Source organism: Microtus ochrogaster, linkage group LG9 (genome assembly GCF_000317375.1).
Source record: "Microtus ochrogaster isolate Prairie Vole_2 linkage group LG9, MicOch1.0, whole genome shotgun sequence".
Classification (NCBI taxonomy): Eukaryota; Metazoa; Chordata; class Mammalia; order Rodentia; family Cricetidae; genus Microtus; species Microtus ochrogaster.
Window position 1 is genome coordinate 12,369,048 of NC_022034.1, and position 14,024 is coordinate 12,383,071.

At 43.3% G+C, this 14,024-nt stretch overlaps 1 protein-coding gene across 3 annotated transcripts in view; it reads right to left on the reverse strand.

Moving 5' to 3' along the window:
- Arid1b (AT-rich interaction domain 1B) overlaps nucleotides 1–14,024 on the reverse strand; it is a 357,068-nt gene that overhangs the window by 243,123 nt on the left and 99,921 nt on the right. For all 3 annotated transcript variants that reach the window (XM_005363408.2, XM_026787331.1, XM_013352342.2), the window contains exon 3: nucleotides 8,677–8,826. In XM_005363408.2, the coding sequence (XP_005363465.1) occupies nucleotides 8,677–8,826 (150 nt within the window). The remainder of the gene's footprint in view (nucleotides 1–8,676; nucleotides 8,827–14,024) is intronic.

A 14,024-nucleotide genomic window follows, 5' to 3' on the forward strand; every position in this document is an offset into this window, starting at 1 on the left:
TATATATATATTTGCGAGCCTTCTGGATTATCTGCTATCAACACTCTGTGTTTATAGAGTTTTAACTAATATAACTGACAACAAACAACAAGGGAGATGTGACACATCTGAACTGCCCCAGACACCTCTGCTCGTCCTTGGCCTCGCGAGCACAGGAAACCAGCCTAGTTAGAGAAGCTGGCTTCTGCTGCAGAGTTCAGCTTCTTGATGGTTACTGTGCAAGGCACAGGCAAGATGAAGGCAGAGAAGTCTGAGCCTGTCGACAGGAGTACAGTATGAAGAACAGAGTAGGAGACCAAGAAGGGCCATTGGTAAGAGTGTATGGACCAACAAGAGAGAAGGGAGAGTCAGGTCTGGAGCAGAGGCGGGAGAAATAAAAAGCACAGCTCCTTTGAGATTCAGCAACCACAGGCTGACCACTGCAGGGTATCTGGTCAAAATTCACACTTGCCCCTGTGGTGTGCAAAGCCACAGGAGGAAAACTTTGTTTAAAGTGGTCCTAGAGGCATACTACACAAACCCTCTAATCAATCTTGGCTTCGCGATTGTGGGACAATCAATTATCATGTCCACGTGATATAATAAACTCACAGGACGTGCAGCCCATTGGTCAGTAATGATGGGCACCAAGCTAGCCTCAGAAGATGTGGGTTAGACTCGCTGGTGTAGTGGGTGAGAAAGCTTGAGGGATTCTGGGAGGAGGGAAGGTCTACATCTCAATGTCTCCGGCGCTGGTTGGTAGTCACTGCCCAGGAGAGAGCAAGAACTACTGCAGGCAAAGGGAACTTCAGAGGACATCTCTGAAGGGGAGTGGGCAGAACTCTTAGAGCCATGACTTACAGCAACCACAAACATGCAGCTCTTCAAGCCAGTGGACCTTGCTGACAAAACACAGGACACAGAAGAACATATTCAGCCAAGATAAAACAACTAGGAAAGTCACTCTATGGAATAACGGCCCAGTTTCCCACACACCAAGGCACAGAGTCAGCAGAGGAGAAAAGCTGTTCTTATATATAAAAAAAAAAGGTTAAGAACTAAATCAGTGGGCTACCTTTGTATAAATTCTGCTTGAAACAAACCTGCTATGTATGCATTAGGGCCGAATGTTGTATCCCACCAGGGCTAGCTCAGCAGATGGAAAGACAAGGGATTTAGTACTTGGAGATGATGACACTATCTGGAGGTGACATGTGTCCTGATCCCACTCTGAAATGCTCTCAGGAAGGCACGAGTCTGGAAAGGAGCGCGCTGGACACTTACTTGACCTGCCACCCATCAGTGATAGAAACGGTAGCTGCACTGTGTGTGCAGACTCTACAGTTCTGCCCAGGATTATGTCTACAACACGTGAAAAAGAGAAACTTAACAAAATGAAGACGAAGCATGGCTCGGGTGGCCAGAACCCATAGATGGGTAGCACCTAGGGGGAATCAGTACTAGAAATGACAGGCCAAGCAAAGACCAACCAATCCTTCTAAGGAAACTGGCTCAGAACCAAAACTGAACTACACAGAAACTCCTTCAGCAAACAAAGACTTGAAGGACTCCCCAGACGATCTTCAGAAATAAAAGTCAAAGGCAATATACATCAACTGGAGCAACTACCTAACACAATACTTAGAAGAACTCCTCGAGTCTTGGCTAAAAGGGTTCAGATATGCTAAGGGTACAACTGATAAAAAGAAAAACAGAAAACAAAACAGAAAAGACACCACATCAGAAAAAGAGAAAGCAAGGCCCAATTGGGAGCAAAACACAATGTGTACACACACACAGACAGACACACACACAAACATACTAATGGAAAAGACAAAGACCAAGGATGCCCTGGAAAAGCTTTTACCAGAAATGATTTTTCTTAAACAGATGACCTGAAAGTAGAAGATAAATGATTTAAGAACTGGGAGGGGACAAGGTTAGGAGGGAGATAAGGGACATGATCAATGGCACTTACATACATGATGGAAACATCAGAGTCCATTAATATGGAAAATTCATTACAGTAACAAAAGAGTAAAAGAAAAATATCAGTTCGAATGCCTTAGCTCAGGTGATACAAAGATAATACCAATAAATACTATGAATTTGTTAATAATGTTATAAATGAAATGGCTAAATTCATAAATATAAAAATATTTATATGTGAACTGATTTTAGAAAATGTTTGTAACTCTTATAATCACACACAAAAATGGAATAACAAGTTTAAAACTCAAGGGTGAAATAAAGAGTAAAAATTAAGAATTACAGCCTTTGCTATGGCTTTCCAGACATTTTTGCAGAACATTAAGAGAGTAGAACATGCATTCCAGAGAAGTAGAAGAGCAGCGAGTCTGCGACTGTCTCACAAGATCCCACAGACACTGGATTTTCTAGAAGATAATCACGGCTCAGTCTCATTCACAGCACTAGAATAAGAAGCCCACAGACACCAGAAAACCATATCCAACTGTGTCTGCCCGTGTGCGTGTGCGCGTGTGTGTGGTTGTGTGCATGTATACAATGTGTCTGTGTATGTGCATGTATATACAATGTGTCTTGAGGCTGCTTATCCCAGATCCAGTACTGGTTTAATAGCCCCAGAAGAGATGTTCTTACGTCAGACACAAATTATATGTAAAAAAGAAGCACTTATCTCAACAACAGCATAAGACAAAAAGAAAAAGAAAAATTTGATTTCCAGCATGAATAAGATATCTCAGTAAGATAGAAAGGGGAGGCCCTCCATAGCCCAATGATGGGCAGCCACCAAAAGAAAGAAGACCAATGGTGAAGATTACATTTACAGTGAAAGGCTACAGGCTTCCATCTCATCAGAGCTAAGAGAACGGGCCTGTCAGTTTCTACCATCAACACAGGAAGAGAAGCTGGGATGCAGAAAGGCAAAAAATAAAATAAAAAAAAAGTTGGATGATAATTTATATCTTACAAAATTAAGTATTTTTGTAAAAACCAAGTAACTAGAAAGAGTATAGCACTGACAAAAACTTACCGCCATCACACGGGATAAGCTCACCCCACCCACACAGCAGCAGGAAGAAAGGGTAACTCAGAAGAATAAGACTTACAATAGCAACAAAAGGGGAGGCACAGGGGAAAGGCCCGGGAACATTTCAGACAAAGACGGGGTGCTTTGGAAGAATATAAAGGGAATTTATTTATTTATTTATTTATTTATCTATTTTGAGCATTTATAATTTATTTTTTATTATTTTTTTAATTTATTTATTTATTAAGGATTTCTGCCTCCTCCCCACCACCGCCTCCCATTTCCCTCCCCGACAGTCTAAAGCAATGGTGAACGGGAGCACTCCAGTAGACAGTGCAGTCAGGTGTGAAGGAGAAGACAGGCAGGTGGAGGCTTTGTGCCCCCTTCTCTACAAGTGTCAACTCTGTCCCACTTCATTCCTCCTGCCAGTTGTGAAAATATCCAATCATCCAGTTTTCCCCAGGGCGTGAGAGCAGCTGACTGAGGACTGATTCTCATTCCCTAATCCCCCATAAGCACCACACCAGGTACTATTAGCAACCTCCTTCCAAGATGCTCCTCCAGTTCCTTAGGCCAGCATCCTCCCTGGCCTGCAGCACAGAAAACTGAATAGACACACTCAGTATCACGTGCCCTCGGCCTTCTGTGAATGGGCTTCAACTGCACAGCGTGTTCTTTTTTTTTTGCTTTTCTGTTTTCTAAACATTCCAAAAAAAAAAAAACATAAAGAAAGAAAAAACACAATCACAATAACAACAAAAACAAATTCATTGGGAGAAAACAGTAAGAAATGAGAGTTTAGTCTAGGAATAGGGGCACATACCCAAAGCCCCAGTAAAGATGGGGGAACAGAGATTCTAGGCAAATCTGAAATACACAACAAACATAAGCAGCTGAGAAAACTCTGAAAGAGGGTGCTGAGGATATGCAGCTAGCAGGTAACACACACTTGGAAAAACAGTATAGAAAGCCAAACGAAAAGGAACCTGGAAGAAACTCAACACCACATCTCAGGGGATTGAGCAAATGACAGAAGGGACATCTCCAGGCTACAGAGGGGAGACAGCTGCAGAAGTTAACTTTATGTACTTTAGAATCAAAGCAACCATTTAACTGGGGACTTGAATCAAGTAAACTGCCCTCCCCAGTATCAGCATCCACACTATCATCCAAATCCTGAGGCCAGATTCAAAGAAGTCACAGGGAGAGCAGACTCTGTTCAGACCGCACCTGTGCCAGCACCCTTCTAGGTCTCCAGGCCACAACACAAATTTTGGACTTCTCACTTTTTATCCATTTTGTCTGTTAGAAATGCTCACTTGTTTATTCTGATGGTGTGTACACACACTTTCCATACCAAAGCGCACATGTAGAGGTCAGTAGAAAACTTTTGGAAATAACGTCTCTCTTTCTACCATATGGATTCTGGGGGACTAAACACAGTCATCAGGGATAGTGGCACCTTTACCAACTGAGCCATCTCACAGTACCCCCCACCCTCCACTCCTACAATAAAAACAAACCAGTGTTGAAGAGGAGCCTACCAAAAGGCACACAATTTTTATGAATCAATTTTAAAACTGAATTGGAAGAAGCCAAGATTAAAAGACATGGATTTACAGACCAGGAGAATGGAAAACAGAAACCCTTTTAAATACAAACAATCGGCACTACCTCCCAGAAATCCACATGAGACACTGGTAATACAGGACAGTACTTATTCATGGAAATGGTATACAAACTGAGACGGTGCTGTGGGACAATGGTCTAGTACCCCGTAAAGATTTGTCACCTGTATTAGTTCAATAAAACGCTGACTGGCCAGTAGCCAGGCAAGAAGTATAGGCGTGTCAACCGGAACAGGAGAATTCTGGGAAGAGGAAAAGCTGAGTCTGCAGACGTCATCCAGACACAGAGGAAGCAAGATGAAAATGCCTCGCTGATAAAAGGTACTAAGCCATGTGGCTAACACAGACATGAATTGTGGGTTACTGTAGGATGTAAGTTAATAATAAGCCTGAGCTAATAGGACAACCAGTTTATAATTAATGTAAGCCTCTGTATATTTCTTTGGGACCGAATGGCTGCGGGACCAGGTGGGATAGAAACCTCTGTCAACAAGGTGGCCTCCACAGTGAGCTATCTGGAAGAGGAAGAGGAAACACACCCAACCTCTGACATCTAGTGCTACCTGTCCAAATCATCCTACAGATACTGTTGCCTACTTAACAGATGATACACACATAGGTTATAAGGGCAATACTGCTTGAATTACAAACAATTTCAATGTCATTAAAGAGAACAGATTAAATATACTAGGATATGTCTATAAAACCCAATAAAGCTATAAAGAACTGAAAATTTGAGAAAATGTATTTATGTAAGTGGATAAAAGAGTAACAAAGAATAAACATGGTATCACAGAACACCTTCAATTGTACAAAGAAGGATAGGAGATACACCATACTATGTACTATCAAATATACATATATACCATGCATATATAAATGCAAGTACCTGTGTACTATAATAGTATGATTGTTTGGCAAAGAATGGTATGGGGGGGTGACATAGCTAGAGATAACTAAGATGCCAAGAAACTTTTCTCTTTTTTCTTTTAAGATAATCTTTGGATATCAAATTAAACTTTAAAAATATTCAGATATTCTAGAGCTCAAGAGTTAGAACATATTAGGGTGGTGGTGGTACATATCTCTAATCCTAGCACTCGGGAGGCAGAGGCAGATGGATCTCTGAGTTCTAAGCCAGGCTGGTCTACAGAGCAAGTTCCAGAACAGCCAGGGCAACATAGGGAAACCCTGTTTCAAAAAACAAAAGACATAAGAAAAAAGTCCTGACATTTTTTAAGGAATCATTTTCTTTTAAATAATAATATATTTATTTAGGTTTTTTGATTATTTATTATTTATCTTACATTCCGACCAAAGTGTCCCCTCCGTCTTCTCCTCCTGGTCCCTTCCGCCTTAAGTGATCATTTTTATAATAAGCTATCATGGTCAAGATACAGTATTTCATATACTTCAATGCATTTGGGTCAATAAAAGGACAGTGATAACAGCAAAATTAAGCCCTAAACTAAGGACATTAAAATAGTATTCATTAAAACAGGTTCTACCTGTGGCACACTGTCAATATTTAAATATGAAGGATATGAATTAACTAATTGCCATCTTCTGGAAGCCGTCAGTAAACCCTTCATAAAAGAGAAGTTGGAGCTTGGTCCTGAGGAAGTGACAGGTACTCAGAGTCCTTAATCAAACTGGTTTGACAGTGAGACTCATTTCAGTACATGAGAGTGAAATGAGCGATGCAATCTACCCGAGTGTTTCAACAAAGTGACAAAGATCCTATGTCCACAGGTAAGTTCAATAAGGTTCTGGAAGCCCTCACAAAAGCCTGTAACTTTATCTATCAAAACCTGATGTGGGAGGTCCTTCTGTCTATGTGTTGCTTTTATTGGTTAATGAATAAAGAAACTGGCTTGGCCTGGTAGGGCAGAGTAGAACTAGGCAGGGAAAACTAAACTGAATGCTGGGAGAAAAAAACGAGGGGTCACAGAGAAGTCATGTAGCCCAACAGTGAAAGATGCTAGAACTTTACACGGTAAGCCACAGCGTTGTGGCAATACACAGATTAATGGAGATGTGTTAATTTAAGATATGAGTTAGCCAGAAATACGCTTAAGTTATTGGCTAAACAGTATTGCAAATAATATAGTTTCTGTGTGATTATTTTGGGGCTGAGCATCCAGGAACAAACAAGCAGCCTTCTTAAAACAAAAACCCAAGTGCCAGTTCCTCTCAGTTAAAGGGACCAATATGAAAGAGCTTCAAAATGTTCACACACTAGTACGAGCGAGATGAAATAACTGAAGTACTGTACACCCCAGATTGGCTGCCCAAGCTTTTAAAACATACATATGTCGGCAGGAGGACTAAACGCCAGCTTCACTCTCTCCAGTGGCTATAATATGCTTTGTTTAAAACCATAAACTCCCTCCACAGTTTTATAATCAATGTCATGTGGCAATGGACTTCAACAAATCCCTGCATACACTTTTGTTTTTGTTTTTCAAGACAGGGTTTCTCTGTAGCTTTGGAGCCTGTCCTGGAACTAGCTCTTGTAGGCCAGACTGGCCTCGAACTCAGAGTGATCTGCCTGCCTGCACCTCCACTGCGGGGGTGGGGAGCAAATACACTTTTAGAATGCACTCAATTAAAATGAAGTTCCATGGTTAAGAGCACTGCTGCTCTTTCAGGACACAAGTTAGATTCTCGGTACCCACTTAGGGCTGCTCACAACTACCTGTAAGTCCAGCTCAAGGAGAGACCTGACTCCCCTGCACTCATGTGTACCAAACTGCAGAGACAGACAGACACACACATACATACACACAATTAAGACAACACATTTTTTTAAATTAAGCTCTACATGTTTACATATTCAACTTAAGGTCAGAAATCTTCACTCCATCAAAAAGCCCTTAAATGGAGAAGCCTGTGTCACATATATTCCTTCTCCTTACCACGCCCATCCCACAAAAGAGAGAGGACGGAGGAAAAGGTTAGCATGCAAGGAGGCTGCTCTGTAGGAGACTGGAGCTACTGGGTACAGCTGGGCGCAGAGCAAGGCTCTCTCGGCTGTTCCATCTCACTCCATTCGAGAGTCACAGTCTAAAACAAATGGATATGTATGTATCTTATACTATTGTTCTCAACTGTGTAAGCTGAAATGGCCCAGGAACAAATACTATTACATTTATGTACTTGTGAGTGCGCACACAGGTGGAGGTCAGAGGACAGATGTTGGGAGTCTGCTCTCATTCTACCACATGGATCCTGGGGATTGGCTTCAGCTCGCCAGGCTCAGGCAGGTGCCTTTACCTGCTCAGCCATCATCTTCCCTGCCTCCAAAACATGTCCTTAATTCGTCTAAGTTCAACCAGAAACTAGATGTGCGTGGTGGCAGCGCACAGTGCCAGCACTCAGGAGAACCGTGGCAGAGGATCAAAGGTGAGAGAGGAAGCCAGGCAGCAAAGGGAAGACCAGAGTCTTAGAGCGTGGTGGCTGGCCATTCTGTGCGTATCTTAGTGTACTGTGACTGAGCTTCAGGAGAATAACACTCCAAGGCAACCATGCTCCATGCTGCGGCCCTAAACATTCAGAATGAAAAGGCCAAGATAAAAGGCCATCTAGCAGGGTCACTTGACCTGCAAACCCTCCTGCGGGGCCTCACCGAGGTGGAGATTCAGAACACAGATGAACGTGACATGAGTGACACTCTGCTGCCACGAGTCAGGAGTGCCAGCAGTTACTGCAAGTTATTCTTCCCAGTCTTCACCTCACTGTGTAGGACGCGGTGGGGAGAGGAGAGGCAGCAGTGAGAACAAGGGTTAGATCCCCGTTTCCTGCAGGGTGATGGCGCACGACTTTAATCCCAGCACTCAGGAAACTGAGGCAAGCCATCTCTGGGTGTTCAAGGCCAGCCTGGCCTACAGAGCTAGTTTCAGGACAGCCAGGGCTACGCACAAAAACCCTGTCACACACACACAAAGCACCCCCTCCAATAACTCCTAAAGGGCAGGAGGATTTTCGGTGCACAGTCAGCCTCTGAACACATACTTGGAGGAGAAAACAGGACCTGGGGGCAGCAGTCACGCTCACCTGCTGTGGCTGGTACCTCTGCTGGGACTGGGGCTGCAGGTACTGGGCCTGGGGCGGGAGGTGCGGGGGCTGCGGCTGCTGGTTGTAGTATGGCTGCTGGCCTTGCTGGCAGTAACCACTCACACCTTGCTGTCCATACTGCGGCGGCATCTGTAAGAAAAGGCAAACGGAGCAAATGAGGACTGAAGAGATGGAAGTAAATGAACTCGAATAGGGGTTTGACGCCATTGTGTGAAGGGAGACACAATGCAGTGTTTACACCTCTTCTCATTCGATAACTTGACTTTCTGCTTCTGTCACATACCATCAATGGATTCAACAGACAGCGTGACATTTATCAGGTATCACGTTCTGACACAGTCATGAATATCTAGGGGTAGCGGTCATTTAAACCCCCCAAGCAAACTCGTGATGAGTTCACACAGTCCAGGCTAACTCACTCACACTGTAGGAAGGCTGTGATCAGGTTCACAGTGTGCTGAACACGCTTCTCAGCCTCTAACAGATGTGGGCTGATGATGTCAGCACCTCCACTTACTAATACACTATAAGGAAAGTGTGCTCATGATCATCAAACAAAACCCCTTGGTCTTAAATGTGCCTCAAAGGCCCAAGTGCAGGAATATGGAGCTCCTGCGAGGCCTGCAGGACAATGGGGCACTCTCAGAGGGAACAGTGGGACTCCAACCCCTTGCACACTCATTTCTCTTGCTGTCCATGCAGTAAGCTCTTTTCTCCAGCATGTGCTCCCACAAAGCTGTGTGGTCTATCAAGGACCCTGAGCCACAGGGCCAACCAATCATGTGCCCTCAAAACTGGGAGCCAAAGAATCTGCTTCCCTACTTGAGAGGATTCCCTCAGACTTTGTCTTAGTAATGGAAAGCTAATACATATACAGAAGATACTAACAATATCAAATAATACCCTGCCCAATGTGTGTTCTTGAAGGACAGATACCCATTCAATAGAGGGTAGATTTCTTAGCTGACAGAGCAGGCAAAAACAAAGAACCCTGCATTGCAAATAGCAGAGCTAGAGCAAGCCAGCGGAAACCATTCTTGTCTCCAGTGCCCTGCCACCTAAACCCCTAAGTCACTCACTGCTCAGAAAAAAGTCCTCTCTTGTGCAAAAGCTACAACACTGACAGTATTTTCTACCTTCTTTCAAAGCAATCCCCACACACCTAATAGACTTGTTGGGTTTTGTTTTGGTTTGCTTTTTTGTGTTCCCAACCCCAACCCAACTGGGAGAGCAGGAAAGAAAAGAAAAACAAGATCAGGCAGTGAGGCAGTGAGCGCCACTCAGCTGCTACGGATGGTGACGTTATCCTCCTGTTAATAACATCACAATGTGGTCGTGAGAGAACTCCAAGAACTTCAGCCAAGCGAGCCCACACATTTCAGAAACCAAAGGACCAGATCCATATTAAAGAGCCAAACTATCTACAACCATTCTAATAAGTAAAAAAAAGTGAAAAAAAATTTTTAATACTAAAAAGTTTATCTCCAAAACAATGCACAAATTCACAGCACATACAATGGAATCAAAGGAAAATAATGCAAAATAAAATGAAGTAAAAAAAGCCAATGCTCCTGTTCTTTTCAACCCAGGTCAATTATTTTTCAAAGCCTTCCTGCAATAACGGCAGAAAATATGGTCAAAACAGTCCACAGGCTTCTCACATACATAGCCTAGGCTGCTAAGACAAGGCAAGTTTAAAATAATAATAATAATACCATTAAAGAAAATTTTGCTTTATTTTACAGTTTGATATTTCACAATAAATCAAGTTAAACCAAAAATTGTTCATATAGTTCAACTCCACGTACTAGAATACCCGCACCAGGACCACGTGCACTCCCCCCCATTAAATGCTCACATGTCTGATTTGGTATCTAATGCAGAATTTCATATGGCGCCTTTGTGCAATTTGAAGCAGCAAGGATAACATGTCGGCCAGAGTTACGATGACTGTAAGGCTCAGTCAACACAACCAGCAACTCTCTGAGGAGCTGTGCACTAATATGTTGACTCCATGGTGTACGGAAAGTCTCTCACACAATATGGAAGTGGTATTTGGGAGGGGGCCTCTGTCTTACATGACAGCAAGTATGGCCCATCCCATCATTTGTGTCAACCGTGTGAGCTGTAAAATTGGGCTATTGGGAGTTTCACAAGTTGGACGCTATAAGGGTGTTCATATCAAGGCTGCTGCTCCTCTTCGAACTACAAGCTGCAACGTGGCATTAACTGCTTCCTAAGCGCTGCTTTAAGAACTGCCGAAGTGAAGGCTCTCAGCTCTTGAATGGTCAGTGGTTTTGTTTTGGTCAGTTTAGAAGTGGAGTTTTCAAACACTACATGCTTTTCTCTGCAGACTTCTTAAACGAAATAGCACTATTTTAAAACAGAGACCCCAAAAGTCCAGGAGTCACTGTCTCCTTCTCAGTTCTTGGCCATGGGGGACTTGGTACTCCTCTTTCTACCCCAGCCTTGTTTGGGCCAGTGTGATTCATTGTTACTCCTGCGGTGCTGACTAAGGCCTGAGAAGCCAGCACACTGCTGGAGGGACCAAGGGTGTGTCCGTGAGGAACTCCCTGTACATCCATGCTGACTCCACACGGTCCTGGGACTCTTACTTGTTCTCACCATGTTTGGAATCAGCCTAGATTACAGACTGACAAGCAAGTGAGGCTGACAGTACCACAAGCTGAGCACTGAGCACTGGGGCTATAGACCTTCTGCCTCGGGTCACCCTGGCCCAGAGCAGGCAACCTTACCATTATCGTCCTCCTCAGGCTTGGCCAACTTGTTTTACCATGAGGGTAATGACTGGTTATGTTATGGGGCAGGCCTTGGACTATTTGGGTATCTGCTCCCACACCAAAGCCATGCCCCTGGACTAGGACCTCACAGCAATGTTATCTGATGAGTGAGTGTTAAAATGAGTTAAGGAAGCAGCTATCAGCATGTAAAATCTAAACTTATCACACGGACGGCATCTGTACCACCAGATCTGGAACCCAGGCTCCCTCCGGCCACTGGCAGGAGGTCTTTAATGAAGGCTTAGTAGCAATCTAAGGCTGGGACCCCACCCAGCTTCCAAGGCCATCTTGCTTTTGCACACCTCCCTCTACTCACCCCGTCCGTTTACGCCGTCTTTGCGGGAAGACAACTTGCAAACAGGGAACACTAAGAGTGTCACACATGCATCACCTACACATGCAATATGCAAAAACCTTCCTTCTTCTGAACCCTAAGCAAGCTAATTTGTGATCTCAGATGAGTGAATTTCCTCAGTACATTCCAGTTTCTGTGCAAACATGAGAGCCTCTGGCCCAGCTTCCTTTCTATGGCTGTGATAAACACCAAGAACAAAAGCACTTTAGGGTATGATGGCTCACAAGCCACAGTCCACCATGAAGGAGTCAGGGCAGGAACCTGGAGGCAGGAACTGAAGCAGAGGTCAAAGGTGAACACTGTTTACTGGCTTGCTCCCCATAGCTCACTCAAGCTTGCTTTTTAATACAACAAGGACTACCTGGGTGCCCACCTCCCACATGAATCACTAACCAAGAAAATGCCCGCAGCCCTGCCTACCGGCCTCCTTAGGGAGACATCTCCTCAGCTGAGGTCCCCTCTTCCCAGAGGACACCAGCGCTGTCAAGTTAACAAAATCAGACAGCCAGCATGCTGTCCATCTTCAGACTCATCGCTGAGAGCCGGAGCTGCCCACCCAACTGCGACTCCAGCCCTTTCCATTCAGTCTCCTGCTGCCACTGTTCCACATTCAACTCTGCACCCCAGTTAAGCTTGCTTCTCTCGTGGGAGTGGAAACACACACTCATGTGCACACGTGGCTGACTTACTTCACTTCTGTTCAGGGTTCTAAAGCAATCAAATGTATACACTGTAGATTCTGTTTCTGCACAGATGTTTGTTACTCCGGATCAGTGGGTTATATCCTGATCTGAACTTGGCCTTATGCTGCTTCCTCTTCCTCAGGTGCATCCAGATGAGCAACGGCCCAGTAGCCAGAATCTAATGAGTACCATGTCACTCTGCTTTCCCTAATGACAGAAGTACAGTTTGGCATTTGCACTTCAAGAACAATGTTTAAAGAAAAACAGAATCCTAAATGCATGTACATTCAATACACCGAACTGTCCATATGAGGTTCAAACTTAAGACCACAGAAATCAAGCCAACAGCTTGCGAGACACTGGGAACTTCTGGGAGTGATAAAACTATCTTTAATTTAGTGGATAGTTTCATGGATACTTGGACATTTGTCAAAATGTTCTGGGTATTGTAATATATGTAAATCATACTGAAAAAATATTATAAAAATATACATCTACATCTAATAGAGAAAAGGTATCTAGATTGCTGACCTCACATTTTTACTGTTTGGTAAGACATTGTAATACACGTATATGGAACATATCCAATGTCTCCTTCCTGCCTTGCTTATGTGGCAGGCTCTATTTGACTATTAAGTAGATTGCTCATAGATGCTTAAGGGTGTTTTTCAGGTTTACAATTCATATAACAAAAGTTAGAGAGCAACTGGGCATACTGGAACAATCAGGACTTCTATTCAAATAAAAATGCAGGTCTCTAGGCTAGGACACAAAGTGTACAGAAGCAACATCTTTTTTACTTGGATTATGTCTCTAGATATTTATCTTAAGAGAAAAAAATTAAGCAAGTAAAGAAACATTTGCATGGCTGGGAGTTTAATTCTGCCTGCTGAAAATTTAGAAGAGCCTAGAAACCCAAAGTCCATCAAGAGACTCATTAAAGGGGCGGGGGGGGGGTGTCGAAAAATGACAGTGCCATTGAACACACTGCTTCTCACTACAGATAACACGTGGAGTCCTCGTGCGCCTCTGATCCAGGACTTAAGGTAACAAACTGCAAAGCAATAAACAATGTTGTTTTAATATAAAAATCTGGGGGCTCATGTGTGTACAAAAATTATCTACAGATTATGGCAGTGTTATCAAATCCTTAACCTGATTAATGACTTTTTCATAATTGTAGAACAAAATGCAATTTATTTCTGATTATTTACCACTGTTGTCTGCTAAGAGTCAATAAAAAGTATACTGTAGCAACTTACTTTTAATAGCAGAAATCTCTGTAATTTGTTTTTCCTTAGTAGATTTAGGCCCTCCCAGGTAAAATCTATACAACAGGAAGTCAAACTACAGAAAACATCTTCAGTTCAACAGCTCCTCTCAGGTAAGACAAGTTCTCCTGGCTTCTGAGTTCACAGAAATGTCAAATACTTTCCATGCATGAGAGAAACTAAAAGTCTCACAAAGCAAGAAATCCAGACCCTCAGC